This window comes from Orcinus orca, chromosome 20 (genome assembly GCF_937001465.1).
Source record: "Orcinus orca chromosome 20, mOrcOrc1.1, whole genome shotgun sequence".
In the NCBI taxonomy this organism is placed as follows: Eukaryota; Metazoa; Chordata; class Mammalia; order Artiodactyla; family Delphinidae; genus Orcinus; species Orcinus orca.
The window spans coordinates 44590527-44612182 of record NC_064578.1 but is presented as its reverse complement, the minus strand read 5'-3'; the positions used below and the strand labels follow the sequence as shown (position 1 = coordinate 44612182).

General features: G+C 40.0%; 1 protein-coding gene across 14 annotated transcripts in view; it reads right to left on the bottom strand.

The window, feature by feature from the left end:
• The window catches only part of LOC117198230 (zinc finger protein 239-like), a 41883-nt gene extending 37592 nt beyond the window's left edge, over positions 1 to 4291 (bottom strand). For 12 of the 14 annotated variants that reach the window (XM_049703029.1, XM_049703031.1, XM_049703030.1 and 9 more), the window contains exons 1-2: positions 4135 to 4289; positions 2278 to 2440 (exon numbers count right to left, since the gene is read on the bottom strand). In XM_049703029.1, the coding sequence (XP_049558986.1) occupies positions 2278 to 2310 (33 nt within the window). In that variant the 5' untranslated portion in view covers positions 2311 to 2440; positions 4135 to 4289. Of the gene's footprint in view, positions 1 to 2277; positions 2441 to 4134 lie in introns of all 14 variants that reach the window. The other 2 variants (XM_049703039.1, XM_049703038.1) reach the window with 2 other exon arrangements.
• Between the last annotated feature and the right edge of the window lie 17365 nt (positions 4292 to 21656).

Here is a 21656-nt window from a genome sequence, read left to right as displayed (position 1 = left end):
TGTACAGAACACCTTTGGTCCCACACTTGCAATTCTAAATGTCAGACTTGCACAAGAGCATGAAGATATGAGTGCAGAGATATTTATTGTAGTTACATTTGTAATATTGAAGAACTTTCAGTTATCTGAAAGTACACCCACACTGGACCACATAATACTGAATATCTGCTGAAGAATGAGGCAGCTCTGTATATACTGACAAAGAAAGGCAACTTTAGTGTAACTTTACAGAGAAAGCAGCCAAACTGTGTTAAGATTTACTTCTGTAAATTTTTTTTTTAAAGTATGAGTATTTTACATAGATGTAAATGATTCTCAATGCATTGGATGGGAAATTGGACACAGGATAATTCCACGTTCAACTCTATATCCAATTGTACTCTTCTATTTACAACAAGCAATATGTTTAACAAGCAAAATATTAAGCTATTTTCTTTTTAAACAAATATAAACTATGGAATAAGAAGTGACATAACAAAATGTTAAGGTGACAGCTGGATGAATTTCAGAGAGATTACGCTGAGTGAAGGGAGTACAAACTGTATTTATGCAGTTATAGAACTGGCAAAACTAATCAGAAATAATGGTTGCCTATGGGGGAAACTGGGAGGGAGCACAAAGGGAACTTTATAAGGTGACAGACATATTCTGTATATTTACTTGGGTGGTGATTGCACTGCTGTGTATATATATATGTAAAAATTCACCAAGATGTACTTAAGATTTGTGCAATTTATTGCATGTAATTTACATCTCACTTTTTAAAGTTTTTGCAAAAATTTAATAAGGTATGGTGATTCTAAAAAACTCTAATTAGCAAAGTCATGCAATAACACCCAGTTTTTTGTTGTTTTTTTTTGTTTTTTGTGGTACGCGGGACTCTCACTGTTGTGGCCTCTCCCGTTGTGGAGCACAGGCTCCAGACGCGCAGGCTCAGCGGCCATGGCTCACGGGCCTAGCCACTCTGCGGCATGTGGGATCTTCCAGGACCGGGGCACGAACCCGTGTCCCCTGCATCGGCAGGCAGACTCTCAACCACTGCACCACCAGGGAAGCCCTTGAATATTTTTGTTTCATTCCATCTTCACTGTGATCACCCCGATCCAGGACACAATCAGCTCTTATCTGGACCACTGTGGCCATCTTCTATATAAGATTCTATTCCCTCCCTGTCCCCATTTTGATATGCCTTCCACATGATAGTGACATCCAGCTTAAGAGATCTGTTCCCTTCCTCTCCAATCCTCAAATAGAAAAGTTACAGTGGAGAAACCTGGCAGACTCAACATTAATTAAGTGATCAAAGTTAGTATCATAATGAAACAAATCAATATTCTGTGCCAACTGATATGACAAATTGAGGACACATCACTTCTGTGTTACTCCTGCCAGAAGTGTGTAATCTTAATCTAATCATGAAGAACCAAAAGACAAATCCAATTTGAGGAACATTTAAAATAACAAGGCTGTACTTTTCAAAAATGTTAAGATCAATAAAGACAGAAATGTTAAGAAAGTATTCCAGATTAAAGAAGACTAAAGACATGTAAGGGCAGGGGGTGTGGGGCATAAAGAAACTTATTAGGACAACTGGCAAATGTTTATTATTATAAATTGGAGATTAGACAATAGTACTGTATCAATGTTAAATTCCCTGAATTATACTATGGCTATTTAAGGGACTGTCTTTGTCTTTAGGAGATGCATGCTGAAATAATTAGGGGTAAAAGACGATGTCTGCAACTTACTCTCAAATGATTCAGAAAATGACAAATACACATATAGAGATGGAATGATAAAGTAACTGGCAAAAAGTTGACAATTGATGAATGTGAATGAAGGGTATACAGGTGTAATTTGTACTATTCTTGCAATTCTTGTTAATTTAATACCACTTAAATTTTAAAATCCATTGCAGTAAGGAAAACAAACAAACCAACCACCTCAACAAGGCCTACAAGTCCTCAAGAAAAGATAATACTTCCCAATGTACACAGTGCACACCAGGGCATGTGCAAGAGAGGGTGAACCATTTGTGGACTAAATTAATGGAAAGTAGGGGCAAAGGTTAAGGTGTGCCAAGAGCTCTGATACCGATGGGGTCAAAGGGGGAGGTAAATTGAGGAGAGAGAGTGGGCTTTCCTCTAGAGTTTCCCAAAGCTGTGCCACGTTTCATGTTTGTCTTAGAGCCTTGGTGGGCACTTCGAGGCAGTGAACAAACATGTCATCTAACTGGGGACAGGGATTACTGCATGAAAGAGGTTAAAAATCACTCACTGAGGGTCTTGCTGCCAGGAATCCTGGGGCCATTTTCTCCTCTTTTCACAGATCTCTCAGGGCCAGCAGATTCCAAAGGGGGCAGAATGGGGAGCCAGGAGCAATGAGGACTGAGTCACATGCCAGAAATCTTCATACTTAGTCTCTGCAGATCCACCCTTACCTAAAGGAAAATAAAAGAGCCATGAGCCAACCTTGACCTGAAAGACCAAGGAAAATGTAGAGCATGTTCATCCCGCAACCTCTGCACTCAGAGAGGCTTTGCAGAGTTACAGCCAGGCCTGTAACGTACGAGTCACCTGTGATACCAAATTCACAACTGGGACACCTCCACCTTTAAAACCTGGAACTATAACTTCCAAAGAGACAACAAAGGAAATACAACTCCCCTACAGCCCTCACTGGCCAACAGTGTGGAGAATTCTCTTTTGCAGATAACTGTGGAGGTGATTATAGGTGTGATATTCCTGGCTTTGCTACCCCAGAGGCAAGTACCCAGGGGGAGGTCATTTAACTCCACAGCACCTGGGAAGCTTACAGAAGCTGCTGACCACTTTAAGCTCTGCGGTTTCTCAGATGCAAAGTGGCAGCAGGCCTTTGGCAATTCATAGAGGGCCTGGCTGGGGGAAGAGCCCACCCTGGTGGCTAGCACAATCTGTCCATCCCTCTGATAACACACCCCTTGGCTCACTTATAGAAAAAGCCCTCTGAGTCAGAGGTGACGGTGGCCTCACAGGAGCATCTACAACAAAAGGGGGGATCCAAGACTCTGGCCCCCCTCCTCAAAGTCCAAGTCACCTCCAAACTAAGGGATGTCAAAACATATTGTCACCATAAAGACCAAGACTCATGACCCTCACTATATCCCAAACCCAGGGGCACCCACTTCCTAATTCCTCCCCACATCTCCCAAACCCAAGCATGCACAGATCTAGTTGCCCAGACAAACACCTCAGAACATACAGCCCCAATATGCTCCCCCAGTGGACTAAGAATGCCGCCTGCCATATCAGTAAACAAAGGATGTTGTGGCCAGCAAGCCAGTACCCACTGCAGCCACCCCCAACTGTGAACCCTGAAGGGATTCAGGATGGAGAAAAGCAGGATACTGGCCCTAGATAGCTAAGGTGCATATCAAAGGAATGATTTCAATGAGCCCAGACTCTCGCATCTTCCCATACATAGAAAAGTGCTAAATTCATTAACTTGAGATGTCTGGTTTTTTCCTAATTAACAGTAATCTTTTGATGTTCCGACTGCCTGGTTTTTGTTGCAAACCTCCCCCCCTTACCTCTTCAGAGCAGTCCCTCAGAGCAGCGGTCCCCAACCTTTTTGGCACCAGGGACCACTTTCGTGGAAGACAATTTTTCCACGGGGTGGTGGGAGGGTACGGACATGGTTCGGGCGGTAATGCGGGTGATGGGGAGCGATGGGGAGCGGCATACAAAGCTTCTCTCCCTCGCCGGCTGTTCACCTCCTGCTGTGCGGCCTGGTTCCTAACAGGCTGCGGACCGGTACCCGGTGGCGGCCGGGGGGTTGGGGACCCCTGCCTTAGAGATAAAAGGCTGGGTCCTGGTCTTAAGTCCTCAGAAAGCTCACCAAATAAAACATAATTCTCAACTTTTAGGCTGTGCTTTTTTTTTTCAGTCGACACCCCCAAATCCCTGGACCCTGCCTCACTGTCCTGTCCCCACCAACCTGGGGTTGCAATGCACCAGAGGAGCCTCCCAAACCAAAATGCCCGTCATGGGCTGTCGGACCCCGCGACTCCCGGACCTTCGGTTTTCACGTTCCCCCTTCGCAGGACCCGGGGACCCCTGGCTATTCCTGCTGTCCTCAGCCAGCGAGGGGACTCACCTCTCTAGGCCCGGAGGTCTTGGGCATGGAGGTCGCCACGGGGTCTTCACGAGCCGCTGTTTCACGGAAGCAGCGCGACCTACCCGCGCCGCGCACCCAGAAGGCCCAGCCGGTGGTGCCCGTGCGCAAGCAGAAGACGCGGCCAGGCGGCGGAACCACATCTCCCAGAAGACCTTGCGCAGGTTGGGGCGCTCTCCAAGCCCCTCCCCAAGGCGCGATGGGGGCGTGGCGAGGCCGTCACAGGTGAACTGGAGGTCTCACGTGGAATCATCCACCTTGCTAGGACTGGACATGCAAAACCACACGGGTGCCTTCGCCCACCGTCTATAACCAGGAATGAATAAATAAATAAAGAAGCAAACAGTAATTTCTGTATTTAGGCATAGCTATATTTAAACTAATATCCTTTCACATAAATATTTGTATTTTCTTAACCTACTTTTTAAATCAGATGTATATTGAACATTAAGGGGTTTTCCAGAATATTCTGTAAATTCTACATGCCACTTATGTAATTAATGTTTCTCTTTATCGTTAGGTTGTTTCCAATGACTGGTATTACAGGCCACAGTCACTTGTGTTTGGCAGAGACTCAAAGGCAGGCAGGGGAGTGGCAAAACTTCATAGTGAAAAAAGAGTAGGCTTCAGGTATATTCTGAATGGAGGTTATTGGCATAGAGAAGCTGGAGGTGGGCCAACTACAAGCAGTGCAACTTATGTGATTGGTTTGGGGGTAATGGTTTGGCTTTCTCTGGTTGGTTCTGAGTTGGAAGCAGAGGCAAAAAATAGGGAAGCTGGTATTGACCAAGTTCTGACTGTTCTGGGCTGATTGCTGCCAAAGTTGTAGTTTGGTTTTCTGGTTGGAAACCAGTTGTTTACTGCAGAGTTTGTGGGTCAGAGTTCTGTTGTCGTATGCAATCTGGTATTGTTTTTGTATAACCAGTCTCTCAAGTTTAGTGGTTTCAAACAACAGCAACCATTTATTATCTTTCATGGTTTCTCTGGGTCAGGAATTCAGAAACAGCCTATCTGGACAGCTCTGGCTCCACTGAACGTGGAACAGTGTGAAGTTCCAGGAGCAACTGGGAGCTGGCTGGACATCTCTTGTTTCATGTAATCTCAGGGTTTCTCCAGGTGGTATTTCTGTGTAGGCTAGTTTAAGCTTCTTAATAGCATGGTAGCCTCAGACATCTTACATTGCAGCTCAAGGTTCTCAAGGCAAGAGTCCCAAGAAAGATCCAGATGGAAGTTGTAACACCTTTTATGTCCAGCCTCAGAATCACATAACATCATTTCCACTTACTCACAGTTTTAAAAGCCCATCCAGATTCAAAGGGAGGGGACATGGACTCCACTTCCTGATGGGAAAGTGGCAAGGTTCTGGAAGACCATGTGGAAACAAAAATATAGTCATAGCCATTTTTGGAAAATACGATTTGCCATAAACTGCAAGCAGATCAAAGCAGAAGAAGAAGTTTTAATTTTCAATCTGCCATGAAGACCACATATTTATATTACTGAGCTGAAGCCATTTGTAGTAAGTAGGAGTGATCAGAAAAATCATGATCTCTCATGATTAAATTTTAAGAGGATCAAAGAAGATCTAGCTCCACTGAGCATGTTTAAAGAGACAATGAGAGACAAAAATGAAGCTGTTTTCTTTTTAGCCTCTTGAGTATTGGGTCCAAAGTGATAATAATTGATAAAGATTATTCTGCACAATTAGGGTATTATGGCTAACTGGGGTCAATCAAAAAAGCCACAAAGAACTTCCTTATGTTCTCCATGAAAAAGAGATCTGGGACTTCCCTGGTGGTCCAGTGGTTAAGACTCTGCACTCCCAATGCAGGGGGCCTGGATTCCATCCCTGGTCAGGGAACTAGATCCCTCATGCCGCAACTAAAGATACCACATGCTACAACTAAAGATCCCGCATGTGGAAATGAAGATCCCGCGTACCGCAAATAAGACCAAGCACAGCCAAACAATAAATTAATTAATTAAAAAAAAAGAAATGTGAGAAAGTTGGTTTAAAACAACAAGCATTTATAGTCATTCACACATCTGCAGGTTGACTGGGGGTTAGCTTTTCCTCGCTGGGTTAAGCTGAGGTGATTTGACTGGGGCAGCTCTCATTGTCTCTGGACAGTAAGGTAGCCAGGGCACATATTTCTCATGGCAGTGGCTAAAAATGAAGAGGGAAAGTGGAAATATACAAAACCTCTTAAGGCCTAGGCTCAGAATGTGCACATTGTCCAAAGCAACTCACATGGCCAAATCCAAAATAAAGGGTAGGGAAACTATATCTCACATATAGTGCACTCAAGGCAAGAGTGTTGTGACTGATTGGTTTTTTTTTTTTCAAATAGTCGCAATAAGATCTCCTTATCTCACATATTCTTTCAATATGACTTTGAGAAGAAGGGAAATTCAGTGGTCCCTCTCCTTGAACTAGTTGAGCCTGTGGTTGGAAATGATAGTATATGACTTCCAAGGGTAGGTCACAAAAGGCAATATAGGTGGGCACCCACTCTGGAGCCCCTGACGTGATATGGCCACTCTGCTGTGCCCAGGGCAGGTGGATGGGGATTCAACATGAGAGACCAGTGCCAGACCCCAGGCCCATGTGCCTGGGCTGTGGCTGTGACCTAGAGACACTGCCAGTTCATGGGACCCTCCAGTTTTTGAAGCTGCTACTCTGCTTGAGTTAGATCTCACCCAGCACTCTATCTTTCTCTATGTACTTTGTGCGAATATGTTTTGGAGCATCAGTTAGGAGTCTATGGGTGAAATCTAGCTTTCATTCATTGATGAGGACTTATTCTTGACACAAGTATTTTAAAAGAAAAATCTTTACATTCTTGACACAAGTATTTTAAAAGAAAAGTCTTTTACAATAGCCTCGGTGGTAGTTAGTTCTGTTCCCACTACTGCTTCTTTTGGCGGTACGCGGGCCCCTCACTGCTGTGGTCTCTCCCGGTGCGGAGCACAGGCTCCGGACGCGCAGGCCCAGCGGCCATGGCTCACGCGCCCAGCCGCTCCGCGGCATGTGGGATCCTCCCGGACCGGGGCACGAACCCGTGTCCCCGGCATCGGCAGGCAGACTCTCAACCGCTGCACCACCAGGGAAGGTCCTCCACTACTGCTTCTTGTTTTGCCCTGTTACAAGTAGAGAGTGACAGTGCTTCTAATTCTGAGCCTGGAAAAGGTAAAGATTGGAATACTAGAAAGGATCACCTCAATGTGGCAGGGAGAGCTCATGTATGGGTTGATCTGACCATGAGCTCTGTAAGTCCTGCACCGCATCTTGGGGGGCTTTGTTCACCTGGATGTGCTCAATGACCAGAGAATCTACATCTAAGCCCTTAAGTTCAGCATTACTCTCTGCATTTTTGAGCATGTGCAGTAAAAATTCAGCACTCTTTTTGGGCCACCGACCCTGCATTCAGCCCCAGTGTTGGGCCTGGGCACACCTACCACCTCCAACTTTGTAACGGTGGAATAGCACACATTGCTTCTTTAAAGTGACATCCTTCAGATACTTGGTGGCTTTTCAGATATGCATACCCTTAATGGCCTGGGCAGTTTCACGAGTGTTCTTAAAGTGAACACAAGATTTGAACCTCTTGACTTGCATGATTTTGTGGCGTTTTCTGGGCCAAGTGAATAGTGAGCCATTTTTAGAGGTCAGGTCATCTCAGGCCACTTCCCGGAAAAGTCTAGTATTTTAATGTATGCATGCACACTGGGTTATAAAACTTCCAATACAACTTTGGCTGCCACTCACAGGTTTGTTTTTTTTTAATATTTATTCATTTTGGCTGGGCCAGGTCTTAGCTGTGGCACACAGGATCTTCATTGCGGCATGCGAGATCTTTAGTTGCGGCACAGACTCTTAGTTGTGGCATGTGGACTCTTAGTTGCAGCATGCATGTGGGATCTAGTTCCCTGACCAGGAATTGAACCCTGGGCCCCTGCATTGGGAGCACGGAGTCTTACCCACTGGACACCAGGGAAGTCCCACAGGTTTTTCAATTGTGTTCTCATATTCATTCACGTTTAAATAATGTGTATATTAAGGTTTTAGTTCCTTAACCCATGTTAACCAAGAGGGGACACTAAATTAATATTCAGATATTTGCTGGCCTTCCTTTTGTTACTGTTTCCCCCATTCTGGTCAAATAATGTGCCCTGTATATTTTCTTTTTTGGAAACTAATTATTAGGAAAAATATTCTTATCTCTTCCTGCTTATTTGACTGTGCTTTCAACTACCCATCATTGTATCAACAGGGTATTAGTCTTTGTGCAGCATAGAAAATAAAGTCTGAATGTAGATTACCCACGCAAACTTTTTTTTCCCCTTTTGAAATTTCATGCAGAATAATGAGTGATGGGGAAAGCTTTCCTATGTTCATTACACTTATTTCTCTTTTTTCATTATTAATTCTTGGATTTAGACAAAAGTAAACAACATGGTTAAAATCCTTTCCACAAATAATAATGACGATAATTATGAAAATGGGTGTATCAATGATAATAGTGGACTTTTACTAAACATTTACTACATGATAGGAAAAGTTCTAAATACTTTATTAACTCATTGAATCCTCACAACAAACCAATACATAGAATGTGATTATATTTACTAATACATAAAAAATAAAATGTCACTAACATATATAAGTAAAAAGTTTAAAAAACCTGGAAGCCTAAATAATACTGGTAACAGTAGTTAATTACCTTTCTAGTATGAACTTAGGGTTAGGGTTGATGAAAAGGAACAAAACAGTTTATAAAGGAGAAAATATGGATAATTTCAGCAACTAAAATAGATGCTTTAAAAGGAAAAAAACAAGCATCCAAAGATAAATTTTGGGTCATATTAGGGAAGATTTTATAACTGAAAACAATTAGATGCAACCATAACATGAATAATAAATAAGGTCATTTTAAAAAGTCATTAAGTACATCGATAAAGATAAAAATCTATATTTACTGAAATGGCAATCATATTTTATAGCATTATAAAAGCCAACACATGTGTATCAGGTGAAGGTGCAACATGTGTACCATGACTACATTTTCTTTAAAAACAAAGTCTGGTAGGATTTGCTCTACCAACTTGAGAGTCATCATCTATAGTTCGTATAATTACAATTAATCTTGGCTTTTTTAATTTCTAGTTTTCTGATATTCTGTTTTATAATAAAAAATATAAATTTGTGAAATGAAACAAAAAGACTAACAGTGACTTCAAAGAAAGGTTATATTGTAATTAATTCTACAAGGAATTACAAAATACAAGGTCACACAATTTAAACAGTGTGATGTTGGTATAAGCACAAATATATATATCAGAGAAGAAAGCATAGACTTAAGACTCAAGCAAATATAAACAGGAATATAATCTATCTCCAAGAAGGTAGAACAAAATAATAGGAAAGGAAAAAATTGTTGAACTGCTATTAGTACAAGATGGGGTTGGGGAAGTAAGGGGGAGAGACAGGCAAATGTCAATTTAGAACCCAAATTCATAACTTAGAGTAAAATATATTTGGATTAAAAAGAAATATAAAATAAAATTAAGAAACAAAAAATAGTGAAAGAGGGTAACTATCACACATGAATTTTTGTTGTTGTTGTTTAAAATATCAGGAAGGTGACAAGAGCTTTAGTCTTTATTATTCATCAGTATGAATTCCCTGATGACGTATGAGATCTGAGCCACTACTAAATGCCTTTCCACATTCCTTACAGTTATAGGGCTTTTCACCAGTATGAATTCTGAGGTGTCGAGTAAGGTTTGAGCATTTATTAAAGGCCTTTCCACATTCATTACATTCATATGGTTTTTCATCTGTATGAATTCTCTGGTGTTGAAAAAGCTGTGAGTTCTGAGTAAAGGCCTTCCCACATTCAAGACATTCAAAAGGTTTCTCACCAGCATGAATTCTCTGATGCTGACGAAGTTGTGAGCTCTGAGTAAAAGCCTTCCCACATTCCTTACAATCATAGGGTTTCTCCCCAGTGTGAATTCTCTGATGATTAGTAAGTGCTGAGCCACTACTAAAGGCTTTGCCACATTCTTTGCACTCATAGGGTTTCTCACCTGTATGAATTCTCTGATGCTGTACAAGCTTTGAGCTCTGAGTAAAAGCTTTGCCACATTCCTTACATTCATAGGGTTTCTCACCTGTATGAATTCTCACATGTTGAAAAAGCTGTGAGCTCTTAGTAAAGGCTTTCCCACATACTTTACATTCATACGGTTTTTCACCAGTGTGAATTCTCTGATGGTCAATAAGATTTGAGCAATAACTAAAGGCCTTCCCGCATTCCTTACATTCATAGGGTTTCTTACCGGTATGAATTCTCTGATGTTGAGAAAGGTATGAGCTACAGCTGAAGGCCTTTCCACATTCTTTACATTCAAAGGGTTTTTCACCGGTATGAATTTTCAGATGTCGAGTAACATGTGAGCCACAACTAAAGAATTTCCCACACTCCTTACATTCATAAGATTTTTCGCCAATATGAATTCTCTGATGTTGAAGAAATTGTGAATTCTGACTAAAGATCTTTCCACATTTCTTACATTCATATGGTTTCTCTTCACTGTTAATTATTTGATGTAGAGTAAAGAATGTCTGTTGAATAGATGTGGGCATGTATTCATGAGTGAATATTTCTTGGCTGAAATGCCCATTTTGATATCCCACTTGTCTTTCAAAGTGGTTTCTATATTCCAAAACATCTCTAAAACTGGAGTATTCAAGGCCATGCTTTGTAAGTCCCATCATCTCCCTCTGGCATGATTCTATTTCATAAACTTCCTTCTTTAGTGATAATAACTTGGTTTCACACATTGATTCCAGATCTGAAAGAAAATAAAATGGTAAATATTCTTCCCCCACCTCATTTGTGAAAAGTTAAACTTTTATAATAGAAATGGAAAAACTAAAGTGAAAATAATATCTGGTAGTGAATGACATAGAGTTCTCAAGTATATCTGTTTAATCTGAAAAATGGACAAGAAATGCACAAAATTAAGGAGATATAATGCAGGAAGCAGCAGGAGGAGACTATGGAAATAGGAAACCACAATGATTCTCAAATACTGATGTGGATCAGAATCATCTGAAAAGTTGATAAATATAGAATGCTTGGGCATATTAAAAGATGACTAGTTTTATATACATCTCTATAAGCTTGTATGTATGTGTATGTAAGAAACAGAGTACATCATCATACTATATATATTATAAAAAGTGGACAATTTGTTACCTCCATTAAAGGTCTACTGAGAGGAATAAACGCATATAGGGGGAGATTCTTGGGCTCTGTAGTATAATAAAGTATGAATTTGGTCTTTGTCCCCAGTTCCTAACACAGAGCTTGAAAAACCCTTTGAATTTCCTGAGTGATAGCAGTGTTTTCATTATGCTAATGAGGTGACTCATGGTGGACCCCTAGATAGTTTTAGGATGGGGAATGGTCACTAGAAAGACCCAGCATATGATTAGAGGATTGGGACTTTCAGCTTCTTGACCTCTGGGGTGGAGAGAGAGGCTAGAGATTGAGTGGCCAATGCCTTAATCAATCATGCCAATGTAATTAAGCCCTGATAAAAACTCTGGACACCGAAGCTCAATGGAGATTTTTGGTTGGTGAACACACTGAGGCGCTTCACCAGGAGGGTGACACACTTTGACTTCACAGGGAGAGGTTATGGAACCTCTGCCTCCAGAAGCCTACCCTAACTCATCTGATATGTATCCTTTACAGTAAAACTGCAATTGTTTTACTGTAAGTACAGTAAGTACAGAGCTTTCCTAAATTCTGTGAGTCATTCTAGCAAAGCCTGCAGGGGCCATGGAAATCCCAAATTTATAGCCAGTTGGTCAGAAGTGTGGGTGGTCTGAGGAACCCCTGAGACTTGCAGCTGGTGTCAGAAGTGAGGGCAGTCTTGTGTAAGACTGGCTGTTAACCTATGGGGTCTAAGCTAACTCTGGGTAGTTAGTGTCAGCATTAAACTGCAGTACAGCCAGTTGGGGATAAAACAGAATAGGGTCCATAATAAAGGGCATACTAGATGCAACTTAAAAGCGATTACAGAGGGTCAGCCAGATGGGGGAACAGCCTAAGATAAGTCAATGAACTGATTTGATGTGAGTGGCAGATAGGGAAGACTCAGAGCATGCTATGTTCTGGGGATTCAGTGAAAATACTGTTTGCCTTGGAATTCTGTGATGCTGATCTTAGGACAAGGGAGAGACTTGCTCATGTACCACTGCAGTGACTGAGAGGGGAGACTCCTGAAGTTTAAGGCAGACAGAGAGAAAAAAGACACAGTGCAACAGCAAAGGAAACAATAAACAAAATGAAAAGACAACCTATGGAATGGGTGAAAATATTTGTAAACAACACCACCAACAAGAGCTTAATTTCCAAAATATACAAATAGCTCATACAGCTCAATATCAAAAAATCAACCCAATCGGGACTTCCCTCGTTGTCCAGTGGATAAGACTCTGTGCTCCCAATGCAGGGGGCCCGAGTTTGATCCCTGGTCAGGGAACTAGATCCCACATGCTGCAACTAAGAGTTCTCATGCAGCAATGAAGATCCCACATGCTGCAACTAAGACCCTGTGCAACCAAATAAATAGATAAATATTTTTTTAAAAAATCAACCCAATCAAAAATGGGCAGAAGATCTAAATAGACATTTCTCCAAAGAAGACATTCAGGGGACTTCCCTGGTGGCGCAGTGGTTAAGAATCCGCCTGCCAATGCAGGGGACACATGTTCGATTCCTGGTCCAGGAAGATCTCACATGCCGTGGAGCAACTAAGCCTGTGCTCCACAACTACTGAGCCTGTGCTCTACAGCTTGCAAGCCACAACTACTAAGCCTGTGCACCACAACTACTGAAGCCCGCACACCCTAGAGTCCGCATGCCACAACTACTGAGCCCATTAGCTGCGACTACTGAAGCCCACACGCCCCAGAGCCCATGTGCTGCAATAAACTGAGCCCGCATGCTACAACTGCTGAAACCATGCACCTAGAGCTCTTGCTCTGCAACAAGAGAAGCCACTGCAATGAGAAGCCCGTGCACCTCAATGAAGAGTAGCCCCCACTCGCCATAACTAGAGAGAAAGCCCATACAGAGCAATGAAGACCCAACACAGCCAGAAAAAAAACAAAGAAGACATTCAGATGGCCAACAGGCACATGAAAATATGCTCAACATTGCTAATCATCAGGGAAATGCAAATCAAAACCACAATAAGATATTACCTCACAACTGTCAGAATGGCCATCATCCAAAAGTCTACAAATAATAAATACTAGAGAGGGTGTGGAGAAAGGGAGCCCTTATACACTATTGGTGGGAATGTAAATTGGTGCAGCCACTAGGGAGAATAGTATGGTGGTTCCTTAAAAAACTAAAAATAGAGTTACCATATGATCCAGCAATCCCACTCCAGGCATATATCCAGAAAAGATGAAAACTATAATTTGAAAAGATACATGCCCCCCAATGTTCATAACAGCACTATTTATAATAGCCAAGACATAGAAGCAAGCTAAATGTCCACTGACAGATGAATGGATAAAGAAGATGTGGTATATATATACACACACACACATACATACATACACACACAATGGAATATTACTCAGCCACAAAAAAGAATGAAACAATGCCATTTGCAGCAACATGGATGGACCTAGAGATGATCATACTAAGTGAAGTAAGTTAGACAAATACTGTATGATATCACTTATATGTGGAATTTAAAAAAATGATACAAATGAACTTATTTACAAAACAGAAACAGACTCACAGACCTAGAAAACAAACTATGGTTACCAAAGAGGAAATATGGGGGAGGGAATAAATGAGAAGTTTGGGATTAGCAGATACAAACTACTATACATAAAATAAACAACTAGGTCCTACTGTATGGCACAGGGAACTATATTCAATATCTTACAATAAACTATAATGAAAAAGAATCTGAAAAAATATATATATATGTATAACTGAATCACTTTGCTGTATACCAGAAACTAACACAACATTGTAAATCAACTATACTTCAATTTAAAAAAAGAACAATATAAGGGAAAAATAATTCTCAGGAGTTTCATCCAAGGATTGTAAAAAATAATAATAATAAGACACAGTGCAAGATACTACCATGGAAAGATGACAGGAGTCAGAAGCAGATTGATGAGAGCTGAGTCCCATCACTGAGAGTTACTTACTATAGGTTCCTAGGCAATTATTTAACCTTTCTAGTCCCCATTTCACCTGTAAAAGGGAGATAATCCTTAATTCATGATTACTAAGAGTGTGAGGAAAAGTGTAAGTGAATGTCTTTGAGTAAAGTGTTCAGTATTTGATAACTATTATTATAAAGCAATTTCTTACCCAAAATGGAGATTTTAGGCAAATTAAACAGTGTGAAGATATCAAAATGGAGCCTATTAGAACATCTCAAGCCAGAAACAGGGAATTCATTTCAGCATGTTCTTCTTCCTCCTAACTCCATAGGATCTTTCAGCAACTTTCATCTAGTTAAGCTCTTCAGTAGCTTTTCTATCTCCACTGCCAATACCCTATTCCAAACCAGAATCATCTGTTACTCAGACCACTCAAGTAGCCTCCTAACCCAGATCCCCACCAAGTTTTCACAGTCTTTAATCTCTTCAGGCACAAAAATGACATTTGGCCTGGCCTTCCACTGCTCAAAATCCAAACTCCTCATAACCACTGGCAAAGGCTGAATAATGTGGTTCCTACTTGTCTCTCCAATCTCGACTCACACTCCACTCATGCTTGCTCTTGGGCCCCAACAACGCTAGCTTTCTTTCAGTTCTTCAAACACACCAAGTTTTCCCCTCCTAGAAGGGCCTTCACAGGGGTTCTTCCCTCTGCCTGGAGTTTTCTTCTTTATAAACACATTAAAGAGTAAGACCTAGCAGTGAGCCTAATACTATAGTAATTCTGAAATAGTGATGAGCATAAATAGCATTTCAATACGTCAAAGCAACAATAAAATGATATGAAAATATCTGTGATTTCCATTCATGTCAAAGTCACAGGAACTACTAACACTACTACGGTTTGTTGCATATACCATAACAGGAAGAAATGCTAAATTTCAATTAGAGGATACTAAATATAAAGATGCTTTTTTTCTTTTCATCCAAGTTCATGAACTCCCTCAATTCTATCCAAAGGAACCCAAATCATTGGCCAGCAGCTATAAGGAAGACTAGTACTTGGAAGGGAGGGGCAGTGCAGATACATGCAGACATGCGCCCACGCGCGCACACACACATATACTATTTTGGGAGTTGTAACAGAAAACATTTAGATGAGTCGAAGAGGAAGAAAAGCTAGCAAGGAACTGAATCTAAAATATGGGTAAAAGAGTTTTCTTTGTGGGGGATGTGAAGGGCACCTTCTACTTGAAATTAAGAGGGGGAGTGGAAAAAAGTAGTAGAAAGCAGTAAGTGAGGGAAGGAATGAAACAGGTCATTTGTAAACTCGTGCTAAAAAGACTTAGTTTTTCCCACAGGCCTATGGTTTTATGGGAGCTTCCAAGATAACATCTCAAAGGTGCTGTTCCTTCACTGATCAACTGAGTTATTGCCTGTAGTGCCCTGCTTCTGTCCAATCATTTCTCACTCACCTGAACACAGGCCTCTTGTCAGCTCTCTGCCAATCATCCAGGGCTCTTTCCCCTGTTCCAATAAGGAGATAACTTGAGGCTTAGGAATGTAAAGTCCTGCTCACAAGAAAAGATATGGAACATGGTTACGCTGTGGGTAAATCTGATCCAGAAGTAAGATCCAGTCCCTTGATGATCAAGGAAGAGATGCCACTACAGGAACAGTCAAGCAAAGAGGATGAAGCTCAGCTACAGCCAATTGGAGCTGCCCATTTCCCACTCTTCCTTTTCATTTCAGTTCAAACCATTTACTTGGGAACAGGGAGCAGAAATTCAGCGGGTAGCTCGAAAAGCAGCTGAGAAATTCACTGTGGAAGAAACAGACATTCCAGAGAACTCAAAATTACTGGGATAGATGCCCTTACCCACTGACACCAGATTGCTATAGTTCTCCAACATCACATCTCTGTACAAGTCCCTCTGAGCAGGGTCCAGGAATTCCCACTCCTCTTGAGAGAAGTCTACAGACACATCACTGAACATCACTGATCCCTGAAACAACAGACACGTGTATTATTTGTGTAACAAAAAGAAATATTTCAGAGACTACTGTGCTTATATTTGGGAGTAAAGCAAAGAGCAATTATATGGGTGTCACTAAGAACCAGAATCTTTAGATCCTAGAAATAGGTGCAAGAGTTGTCAGTTTATTTTGTATTAAAAAAAAAATTCCTCACTCAGTCCATAGAAAAGGCCTAGAAACAATAATTAACCCAGTAGTGATGAGCATCCCTAGTGTCTAGATTGTAGTCTCTAAGTATCGTATTCAAATAAAAGTAACCAAAGTTGGGAAGGAGACAATTTCAGAATTGAGTCAAATGCACAGGATGAGTCTGAACATTCTGTTGTATCAGAAAACAAGAGAGCTATCAAAAACTACTAGAATCATGTTAAAAGGGCGCAGGAGCCTACTTGAAAAGCCTCCCATTGGCCAAAGACAGCATAATTTGAGGACCAAATGTAATGGACTGATGAGATCAAAAATGTTTAAATCCATGAGCTCATAACAATATTGAACAAAAAATTACTAGCCATCTTTGTAGGATTCTAAGAAACCAACTCATTATTTTAAAAACTGGTAAATAAGGGGTAAGAATCAAACATTCTTTTCCATACAAACTGTCCTTTAGGGTAATCAAACAGTTGATGAGACATTTTACTTTACAGAGAGTACTCTACCTAATCTATGAAGAAGGAATGACAGAATTTAGATATCATTTTGCAACCTCTAATGAATTAATAAATCTAGACAATAATCATCACTGGTGGCTAACATTACAAAAGGAAAGAGAACCAGAAATAATACGCCCCCTAATGGAATCACACATCACCACCTAGGAAATATTCCTGACAAAAAAATCCCAACTGAACCTGACCATGTTTCTAGACCTAACTACTGACTCTCAGGAAACACTTAAATGATACCAGAGAGAAGAAATCAGCAAAATCCAAACAGTGGACAAATGAATCTGTTTTTCTTTCCCAACAAAAACTGCACAGAAAGAAAAGAGATGGAAGGGGTACCTACAAAGTAAGAGACTGGAGAGACATATTAACCAATTGCAGTGCACAGTCCTTCTCTGGATTCTAATTCAAATAAATTATTAAAAAAGTAGACAGTTATGAAAATTTGAACACTGACTGGATATTGATATTAACAAATGATTTTTAACTTTTTCAGATGCAATAATGGGATAATGATTGTTTTTTTTTTAAAAAATAAACCTTATCCTTGAGAGATACATACCAATTTGAATTTGCTTCAAAAAAATCCTGTGTGTGGGAGTGAGGTTAAGGGAGTGTGCATGGAAGAAACAAGTAGAGGTATGGATGAAACAAGATTGACTGTGAGTTGATAATAATTGAAACTTAATGGTGAGCATATGGTAGTTCACAAGACTACTTTTCTGTGTCTGGAATTTATTATAACAAAGCTTTCTAAAGAAGGTTCTTCTGAGACCTCTGATCTCAACAATTTAGGAAGTGGCTGAACTCACTATAATCATCCATCATCCTTATCCTTATTTCTGAGATAAAGAAAACTGATGATTCATTTGGAAATTCCTCATGACTCACACTTCCTGTTCAAACTTAAATTCGACTTCTTCATGGATACCCTAAAAGAGTCATAGAGATCTGCCTGTATCAGCTACCAACCCAACAATCCTCCAAGCCCCATAAACCAGGAGACCTTGCAACACTCTAATATTTGGAGCTACCAATACCACCTCCCGTCCTATTTTACTGGAGAGTACTGATCTGTAGAGATAATCTTGGCTTTTCCATGTTTGTCTCAGCTAAGCAACTCATACCTCCACCTTGTCAAATCACTGCCCAGACAGGACAAGTTTATTCTACAAATCTACTCTTGTTTCCTTTAAGAAAATGCATTTCTTCTCCATCATAGTCCCTGGGAAAGGGTTGAGAAAAGAGATGCTCAATTATTTACTGAATGAAAATATTAAAACTGAGTCAAAAGAATAGGAGCACTTAGGAATGATAATAGGATTATCTGACTAGAATGAGAGGAAATAGGGACCAGGACCTGAAGGAACCCTCATAGCCAGAAATGTCAGGAGAAAGAAAGCAAATGCTCACATGCCCTTTAAAAAAAAATTTTTTTTTTTTCTTAGAAAGAACTGAATGTGAGGAAGGTAAGAAAGAGCATCAACTAACTCACCTGGGCCATGGCTTTCAGTATTACAGGAGATGATCACTCCTCCTTGGGGCTGTTCTCCTGGAAAAGGATAGTGTTCTGAGAAGGCAGGCCTGGGGAAGCAAAGAAATGCTCTAGAAACAACACTGGCTTTACAGTTTTCAGACTCTCCAGGCAAAACTACCTCTACTTCCCTTGGTCTTAGTATATAACTCTAGTGAGTGGGCGTATGGAATAAATCCCCCTCCTAACTCAGCTCCAGAAACCTCAGGCTTTAGCTGCAGTAAGATGGATCCTGGCTAGTTGATCCAAAGAAACACAGACTCCTATTGCCTCTCCTTCACCCAAGCAACCCAAGTTCCTGTCTCAGCCAGTGATTCAAGCAAGACCTTGCCCCATCTCAGTGCTGTTGTTGCTCTGAACCCAAGACAGCGCTGCTATGACTTGCCCTGAGCAGATCCCTCCTCTGCAGCCCTCAGGTCCCCAAGCCAGACTCACCTAAATGGTGCTTTTGGCCAGGAACACAGTTCAATCTAATTAGAAGGACTAAAGACTTCCCTAATCAAGTCTCATTTCCCAAGCCTGAGAAAGTCAAATTCCCCCACCACACCCCTGCACCCATACCCACACTGAGGCACTCCTCATCCTTATGTTCTAGCTCTAATTTGTTAAAAAACAAAACAAACAAACAAAAACTTTGCTTATGTGTTTTACCCACACAAAACAGTCAAAATGTCAACTTTTCTAGCTCTGGGGTAAGATCTTTCTTACCTATACATATTTATATAAATTTCTCTTTTTTAATTTTAATGCTTTCATTTGTTACATTTAAATCTTTAATCAATTATTATTTTATTTTGGTATAATATTATTTGGTAAAAGACAATGGAATAAGATTAGCAATTATAATTTTATTTTAGTATAAGAAATGAGTTAAGAATCCTACTTCATTTCCTCCCAGAGAGGGCTACCCTGGTGCACCTAAAACACATGCGAATAATATTTCATAAGACATAAAATGCACCATTATTTTATATGCCACTAAGAAAGAAAGAAACTATTTAAGATATAACCTGATTTCAGGTATGCTGAAATGAGGAAAAAAAGTGAGCCTTAGAATAGATGACTATGGAATGTATTTTGTCTACTGATTTAAATGCTACCCTTATCATAGATGATACATGTTTAGATTTATTTGTGATTCTATTTTGATTCAGTGATCTCTTTATTATTTTGCCAGTACCACATTCTCTATATAATTTAAAAATATGTTTTAATGTCTTAATAAAAGCTCCCTCCACTACATACCAATTAGAATGGCCAAAATCCAGAACACTGATAACACCAAATGCTGGCCAGGATGTGGAGCAGCAGGAACTCTCATTCATTGCTGGTGAGAATGCAAAATGGTACAGCCACTTTGGAAGACAGCTTGGCAGCTTCGTACAAAATCAAACATACTCTTACCATATGGAGTTGAGAATACCTAGTGGGATGGAGAAAAAGTTCAGGAAAAGGAAAGAGAAGCAATCATCAAAGCTATCTCACTGCAAACTCCTAGCTCAAGGAGTAGAAGGTTAAACTTTTTCTTTAAAGTTTATGGTATTGATTAGTTCAGTGAAATGGACACTGTTTATTATCTAACACTGACTGAAAAGCTTATCCATGGGCAAGAAATCAAATGGCCCACAGAGAAGCTTGATAGTAGAAGTTATGGGAAAGAACAAAGCAATTGTTTTCTAGTTGTTTCCTATGGAGTACTGCTTTTCTAATAGATTTAGGGAAAAAAATGTTAAATAATACTGTTGATAGTGCCTTCTCCCTGATATTACTATGAAGGCTTCTAGTATTTCACTATTAGGTATTAGGTTAGTTTTTTTTTAACTTTTTAATACAGAAATTTCCAAACATACATAAAAGTAGAATTTAAATAGTATAAAAAACCTTCCATGTACCCACTAAATGGCTTCAACAATTATAAAGTCACAGACAATATTGTTTTATCTAGATTCTAATCCACTAATTTTTATTGAGATATACCTCACACACCATGTAAGTTACTCATTTAAAGTATATAATTCAATGTTTTTTAGTATATCATCACAAACCAATTTTAGAACATTTTCATCTCCCGTAAAAGAAACCCCATTAAGAGTCAATCCCAGGACTTCCCTGGTGGCACAGTAGTTAAGAATTCACCTGCCAATGCAGAGGACACGGGTTCGATCCCTGGTCCAGGAAGATCCTACATGCCACGGAGCAACTGAGCCCGCAAGCCACAACTACTAAGCCCACGTGTCACAATTACTGAAGCCCGTGCACCTAGAGCCCATGATCTACAAAGAGAAGCCACTGCAATGAGAAGCCCGCACACCACAACAAAGAGTAGCCACACTTGCCACAACTAGAGAAAAGCCTGTGTGCAGCAACGAAGAGCCAATGCAGCCAAAAATAAATAAATAATTTTTAAAAAAAGAAACTGAGTTACAAAATTAAAAATCTATACTAAAAACAGAAATCAACATGTCTGATGAAGTTGAAAAGGTACTCAGCTTAATGATCACCAGCTCAGGTTCTAATGCTCTTATACTGTACAACCTAGTCCCAGGTACTGACCAAAAACTGGGAGCTCAGCTTTAAATCTATCCTGTAGTGTTTTTTCTTTCCTCATATCTAATTTGGTAATTTGTGTCTTATCTCCCCTTTTTTCTTTAAGTTTTTATAGAGGTTTATCAATTTTTATTGATTCCCCAAAATAAACTTTTGGAGTTATTAATTTTCTCAATTATATATTTACTTTATATTTCAATATACATAAATTTATATTGAGCTCTTATTCTTATTATTTTTTGTTTTCTTTGGGTTTAATTTAGTATTCAGTTTTATTTCCTTAACTTCTTTAGATGAAAACATAGATCATTAATTTTTCAACATTCTTCTTTACTAGAGTATGCATTTACAGCTATATATTTTCTTTAGGTTTAGCTTTAGCAACACCTCACATTTTGATGTTATATTTTCATTATCTTTCAGTTCAAAATATTTTTAATTTCCATTGCAATTTCTTCTTTGATTCACCAGTTATTTATAAATACAATTGCTTAAATCCCAAACA